Source organism: Neltuma alba, unplaced genomic scaffold (genome assembly GCF_004799145.2).
Source record: "Neltuma alba isolate B1F8T4 unplaced genomic scaffold, ASM479914v2 tig00002420_pilon, whole genome shotgun sequence".
NCBI classification, from domain to species: Eukaryota; Viridiplantae; Streptophyta; class Magnoliopsida; order Fabales; family Fabaceae; genus Neltuma; species Neltuma alba.
The window spans coordinates 425,543-432,829 of NW_021632854.1; the positions used below are offsets into that span (position 1 = coordinate 425,543).

General features: G+C 34.0%; 1 protein-coding gene across 2 annotated transcripts; it reads left to right on the forward strand.

Moving 5' to 3' along the window:
• Positions 1-2,760: 2,760 nt before the first annotated feature.
• LOC114726668 (transcription termination factor MTERF9, chloroplastic-like) lies at positions 2,761-6,168 on the forward strand. Of its 2 annotated transcripts, XR_003738521.1 has the most exons (6): positions 2,761-3,139; positions 3,916-3,982; positions 4,100-4,206; positions 4,295-4,984; positions 5,188-5,810; positions 5,890-6,168. XR_003738521.1 is itself a non-coding variant. In XM_028913341.1 (5 exons), exons 1-5 carry the CDS (start codon positions 2,852-2,854, stop codon positions 5,503-5,505), a joined length of 1,470 nt encoding a protein of 489 aa, XP_028769174.1. In that variant the 5' UTR covers positions 2,761-2,851; the 3' UTR covers positions 5,506-6,168. The 2 variants fall into 2 exon arrangements, 1 of the variants encoding a protein (XP_028769174.1); XM_028913341.1 differs by having other exon boundaries at positions 5,188-6,168.
• Positions 6,169-7,287: the final 1,119 nt, after the last annotated feature.

The window sequence follows — 7,287 nt, forward strand, 5'->3', positions numbered from 1 at the left end:
CTCCCTGTCCGAAACTACGTCGTATCAGTGGCTTTTCTCCTCTGGGATTTCTGACACGGAGGAAAATGTGTCTTATTTTTAATGATGCCGTTATGAATGTGTTCAGATACGCTTTCCCGTGCGCGCGCATATGTACGTAAATATTACCTCCAGTCCTAATTATAAGAACCAATTAATTAATTTGAGAAGATTAAAAAAGTAAGTTAAGTTAGTTATTTGTCCTAAATAGATGTTGTCTTTTCTAAAATATCCTTACTAATCAAGTGTATTGACTAGAACTATCATTGTTAGAATGTCTACTTTAGGAAAAAAATGTATAAATATGAGACAAAGTGGATTGGTGTCTTATATTTAGGACCAAAATAAAAGTTAAATAAGGTCTTATATTAAGGACCGGAGGTAGTACGAGTTACTTTTTTTAATATAAGATTTTGTTTAATTTTTATTTTGATTCTAAATATAAAATTCTAATCTACTTTATCTATCATATTTATACATTTTTTTCCAAATTAATCCTTCTAACAATGATATTTCTAGCCAATATACTTGATTAGTAAGAATATTTTAGGAAAAATAACACATATTTATTACAAATAACTAATTTAACTTCTTTCCTTAATCTCTTCAAATTAGTCAACTAGCTCTTATAATTAGGACCGGAGGTAGTATTACCTTTAATGCTTAATACTCCTCCCGTACTTAATATAATACCTAATTTTTGAGTTAATTTTGGTTCTAAATATAAGATTTATTTCTTATATTTATCATTTTTTTCTAAATTACCTCTATTGATACTCTCTCAAACATAATCAAATAAAAGAGGGAGGACATATATTAGGAGTTTGTTTGATTTTTATTTTGGTACTGAATATAAAACCTTAATTCATTTTATTTCTCATATTTATTTATTTTTTTCAAAATAGTCCCTATAATAATAATAGTTCTGACTGGATACTTGATTAACAATGATATTTTAAGAAAAATAATATCTATTTATTACAAATAACTAATGTAATTAATTTTCTTAATCTACTCAAATTAATTAACTAGTTCTTATATTGGAGGTAGTACTACGCTAAATAATAAGTTACCCAATACCTTTAAATTGATCTAAGTAATTCGACTTTTATATAATAAGTGGAACAACACATTAACTTAAAATTTAAAATTTAAGGTATGATGTGTTTTATTATTTATTACTTATTTATTCTCCCTTTTCATGCTTATCATGCTTATTTGTTTTTGCTTCTTATACTGAGGCGAAATAATGCATAAATTTCAAAACCACATCATATCAAGAATTAATAATCTTATTTATAAGTAACATTATACTCCTCCGGTCTTAACATTATATTTTAAGACCGGAGCAGTATCTACTAAAAAAGTAACGTTGTTATTTATCAACAAACATCCATTTGAGCGGTATAATGTATGGACCGGTAAGGGTGGAAATAGGCCAGGCGGCCTGTCAGGGGCCTGTGGCCTGGCCTGTAAATGGCCTGGCCTGGCCTGGCCTATTTAGATATTAGACCAGGCTCAGGCCTGTAAAAAGGCCTGTTTGCTTTATCAGGCCAGGCTCAGGCCTGACAGTAAGCCTGTAGGCCTGTCAGGCGGCCTGGGCCTGTTATCTTTTTTTTTTTTATGTTAAAATTATAAATTGATAGGAGGGATTTTGTTATTCTAATTGGTTAATTGAGAAAACTCCATCCACATAAACGTGTTATCTAGAGCCTATTGCATGCGACATTTCATTTCTATTCTCTATAATAAAAATAATTGATATATGTATAATGACACATATTTAAACAGAGAAAGAAAACATAAGTGCATTTAAAAAAAAAAGCATCATTCATTTATTTGATCCATGCTTATAGAATATATATATATAGAGAGAGAGAGAGAGAATTGACCTATTATGTTTTAGACCGTGTATATGTGTGCTCAATCTAATTCTTATTATAATAGTTACTTAATTAATTTGAATAAATAAATAAATAAATTATAATAACTGTAATTTTTTTTTAAAAAAAACAATCATGTGTAACAACAAGATCAAATATCATTTTGTTAGTAAATTAGTCTGAATAAATGATAAATTTAAAATATAAAAGGGATTAAGGATGTTTCATATTTTAAACTAGATCTAGTCATCAACTAATTTTTATACTAAAGATAGGATGAAGTGATATTTTTATATCAAAATGAAATTATGTTTTCTAATAATTTTTTATATTAGATTTTTTTTTGGACCTAAGGGGACATGTTTTACAAATTGTGTTAATTTGATAATTTCATATTTTTTGTTTGTATTTTAGATCAATTAGGTTGAATTATTATAATTTTGAATTGATTTATGTGTGTTTAAAATTTATTAAAAAAACAGGCCTCTTAACAGGCCACAGGCCAGGCCAGGCCTGATTACAGGCCAGGCTCAGGCCGATTAAAAGGCCTTTCACAGGCCGCAGGCCAGGCTCAGGCCAACAGGCCTCACCACAGGCCAGGCCTGTTAAGGGTGAGGCCTGGCCTGGCCTGGCTTGTTTCCACCCCTATGGACAGGGAAACAAGCATCACACCTTTTATTTTGAAAAATGAGTTGCATTTATCTTATTAAACGATTACTGAGCTGTCAACAGCCAATGGGCTCTTGACATCACACCTATGCCGGGTTTCAACGACACCGTTTCATGCATGGCCCACGCATTAATGACGCGCCAAATTGCGTCTAATTAACTGATTCTTCAATCCGGATGAAGCGGAGGGATGGAGGATAAGCCTCATGAACAGCTACGGGGAGATTCTGGTTTAGGGTTTTTGAGTATATTCTCTCATTCTTCACTATCTCCCTCTGGATATGGCTACCATTTCCACTTTCTACCCTTACAATCCCGTTCGACCTGCTTCTTCTCCGTCCTCTTTGTTTTCGAATTTGCGCGGCTGGCATTTGGTCTCAAAATCTGCTCGTGGAAGTGGAGCACACAAGTTCGTGGTGCTTGCGGCGCATTCCAACCCTAAAATTCTCAAGACTAATCGGAAATCGAGGTTCGGACAGACACTATCTCCGTATGACAGCGATGAAGATGATGAAGCATTGGAGGACGATGACGAGGATGATGATGTGCTAGATGATTGGCTATCTGATGTAAGTTTCTTCGTCAGTTCCTGATTTTTTTGAGCTATTGTTAACAGTTGTTTGCTCTGTTGGGAGCAATTTATGTCCTGTTGGGAAATGAGTTTACTTTACATTTTTACTTCATGATATTTGAACATTCTTTCTTTTAGCTCATCCCTGCTTTCGATGAATTCTTCTCGAATAAAAGTATAGTCTCTTGTTTCCGGTGAGAAATCGGTTGTTTTTTTTGACTGAGTTTATCTTTATGCTCCTGTTTTGGTGAATTATTCAGTTTCTTTTGGCAGATGTTTATATCTCTGCTCTCTGTGCTTTCCTATGATACATGGCTATTGGAGGTTTTTCATTTTTTATGTCTGTTTCTTATTTGTTATCTAGTAGCGCAGTGAGTGTTTTGATATTCACGAGATGCATTTTGATTTTCATATTTGAAAATAGCGTCAGTAATGTTGCGTATCGCCTTTGCAATAAAACTATTTGCAGTTGTGGACAGTTCTATTTCTTTAGTCACCGTATATGAATTTACCATATGAATTCTTCAAATAGGTGCCATCTTATTATTAAAGGAAGATTTCAACAAGTTGTTCGTAGTTACAGCCCTGCTTATTCATTATACGTGAATTTGCTTTATTCTAGGTTTTTGTTTTTCGTTTTTCGTCATGGAGAAGCTATGCACTTTAGTTATGATGCTGTGTCTGTCTGCCAGTGGCATGCTTGTAACTTTATTTTCAACAGTTCGTTAGATTTCGCTTTGCTGAAAACACAGCTGTTTCCATTGTGGAATTCAGGAAGAATTTGCAGAGCCTGCTGACTTTAATTCTAATGACAAGAAATTTAAGTCACAGAAGATAGAAGGTATGCTTTATTTGAATATTTTTATTATTATTATTATTATTATTATTATGATGATGATGATGATGATGTTTTAAGTGAAAATTAAATACTGCGTGTCCTGTCTGCAAATCTGTGCAGTAAAAGGTAGGCAACAGGAAAAAGGACGGGATGCGAGATCATTTGAAAGCCCTAAAATGTTAAAAAGTGATAAAGTGATATCCTTTGAACCAAATGGCAGTGTAAAGGTACAGAGATGTGATAAGCTGTAAGTGACAATGTCCATTTAATGTACAACTGAAGCTGAGGAACCCCATATTCTTTGTGTAACTGCAGGCTGGTAGAAATTTAAGGGAGAACAGATATCCTCGATTGTCTGAAGAGATAAATTTGGACAAGAAATGGATTCCGCTTCTGGACTATTTAAGCACATTTGGAATGAAGGAGTCGCACTTTATCCAAATGTATGAAAGGCACATGTCCTCACTTCAAATTAATGTATGTTCTGCACAGGAAAGGGTAGAATACTTAATGAGTGTTGGAGTCAAGCATAGAGATGTAAGAAGAATCATTTTGAGACAGCCACAAATTCTGGAGTATACAGTGGAGAAAAATTTAAAGGCCCATGTTGCATTTTTGATGGGTTTGGGAATACCAACTTCCAGAGTAGGGCAGATCATTGCTGCTGCTCCATCCCTGTTTTCTTATAGTGTTGAAAATTCTTTAAAACCAACAGTAAGATATTTAGTTGAGGAAGTTGGCATCAAGGAAAAGGATCTGAGTAAAGTCATTCAACTGAGCCCACAAATTCTCGTTCAGCGTATTGACATTTCCTGGAATATTCGGTATATGTTTCTAACCAAGGAGTTGGGAGCACCCAGAGATAGCGTAGTGAAGATGGTGACAAAACATCCTCAGCTTCTCCATTATAGCATTGATGGTGGATTGCTGCCTAGGATTAACTTTCTGAGGAGCATAGGAATGAGAAATTCAGACATCCTGAAAGTCATAACTAGTCTTACTCAGGTCATGCTTTGATTTAAAAGTACTCTGCTTTTTTTGTTGCAAACCCCCGCTCTTTTGTTTTATTTTAGACTGTTTTTGGTGGAAAATACCTGGAACATGAAAGAATGTTATTAGATAGTCATTATTGTCATCAATATCGTTTTATGTTTCTTTGCTATAATGCCAAAATAACTTAGCTCTTTCATTGATTTCTGCTTCTACAGGTCCTTTCCCTGTCCCTGGAGGAGAATCTAAAGCCCAAGTACCTGTATCTGGTAAATGAACTTCAGAATGAGGTTCAATCCTTGACCAAATATCCAATGTATCTTAGCTTGTCGTTGGACCAGAGAATACGTCCTCGTCATAGGTTCTTGGTTTCTCTGAAGAAAGCTCCAAAAGGACCATTCCCACTTGGATCACTGGTCCCAACTGATGAATGCTTTTGTCAGCAGTGGGCGGGGACTAGTTTGGACAAGTATTTGGCTTTTCGCCAGAGGCTTTTACTCAAGAAATTTGCTGAAAAATATGAAAAATCAAAATAAAATGTGTTGGTCCACTTACATGAGCACTGGAAGAGCAGTCTTATGTAAGCTATAATATCAGAAAACCTAAAGTTGTTGATATGATTGTCCATGATGGTTGCCGTAGTGGCTGAAGCTCAATCACTTTAGTTCATTTAGCAATATCTTATGCTGCTCTGCACTGATCTTTCAAGACGTTCAAATTTCTGTCGAATCTTCACCAAAGCGGTTCAACTTCTGTCAGTTGACTATTATTGTTCATGTCAAAGTCAGATGGTTCTTTACGAAGTTCTTGTGATCAGAAAGGCAGAACACATGAGGTTGAGGTCTGTCATCTTAAGACGAGCATGTTTAATAGTTCATACATTAGATATGCTCTGTGAGTTGACCTCCAACTCATCGCAGGTTGTGAACAATACTGCAAGCAAGCTGTCAAGATCAAAGAAGTAAGCTGTTGTAACTTAAAGATCCTTCTTACGGATGCTGTGGTTGTTACGTCCTCTTTTTCCTTTTTACAGGCAGTAGTGCCCTCTGTTATTTTTTCCCTTTCATTCTTTTGTATATCTCGTATAGAGGACTTCTGCTGTTATAGTTGTCACCAAAATAAGAACCATAATAATATAAGAAACAAAATTCACTTTTGAGCTTTTGGCACGTACACAGTAAACTGTTAATGCATTTGCATGGTTTTGTTACAGAATACTCTCGAGCTATAATTAGATCATGGCACGGAGAATCAGTTTGGTGTTATTTTATCCTCTCATTTTCCTTATTACAGATTACAGAAAAGAGAGAGCTTATCACCTTAGTATCCTGTCTGGTATATTTCTTGTGTGAGAAAGGAGTACTCATGGTTGTGAGAAAGATAAAGATATCCATATCATAATTCATATCAGGGCATTGGTACTCGTGGAATATATATACGTGGCATTTGTGGTGCTTGAAAGTTTTGCTTATCTTAGCCCTTTCAATTGGTTAGAATTTTAGGTGATATAATAAAACAGGAGTGCAACACATGGAACATTCAATTGATGTTTACTGATTTGTTTAACAATAATTTTCATCGGATATTATAAAGAATTTTTCGAAATTATTTCCATGTCCTTGACATTTGTAAACTTGCTAGCCACATTTCATTTTCCTTGGACCTATTCCCGATTGAAGACAAGGGAGGAGAATTAAAGAGTTTTTGGATGTGTTTCCTGTCATGTCATACCTTTCAATTTCAATTCCCCATGACAATCGGATTGCTTTCAAGTCCATTGAAATTATGTGATCAGTTCACGCGGGCACCGATTTTTTTAGAAGTAATCTTTTTTAACTTTTTCATTTAGATAAAATATTAAGAAAGGGGTGGGGAAGCAAAAGACGTTTGAGTTAATATATTATTGAAAAATATTTTTATAAATAAATATTTTTAATATCTTAAGGAATTATAGCTTGGGAAAATCACAGCAAAAGACCGTGGAATTAAAAAAAATTACATACAAGGATTGATTCACAAAAATTGTTATCAAAATCTATACTATTGTTGTCAAAACTCATACTAATGTTGTTATGGGTCTCAATTGGTAATTTTTCTAATTTCATAATCTTTTTTTGCGATTTTTCCATTATAGTTATATATAGGCAATTATTGAATTCTAATTCTTCATTTCTTGTTGAAAAATAAAATATACGAGACCAACAACTGGAGATATTGGCAGATAAGCCATAAAACATTACAAAAACTTCAGATGGAATCATCCCTAAAATATTAAAAACTTTATCATAGCAAACATCTAATTAACCTCAGACAAATTC

Coding starts and splice junctions, on each gene's coding strand:
- LOC114726668 (XM_028913341.1), top strand. CDS start 2,852: ATGGCTACCATTTCCACTTTCTACCCTTACAATCCCGTTCGACCTGCT. Junction 3,983..4,099: donor TAAGTCACAGAAGATAGAAG/GTATGCTTTATT, acceptor AAATCTGTGCAG/TAAAAGGTAGGCAACAGGAA. Junction 4,985..5,187: donor TCATAACTAGTCTTACTCAG/GTCATGCTTTGA, acceptor CTGCTTCTACAG/GTCCTTTCCCTGTCCCTGGA.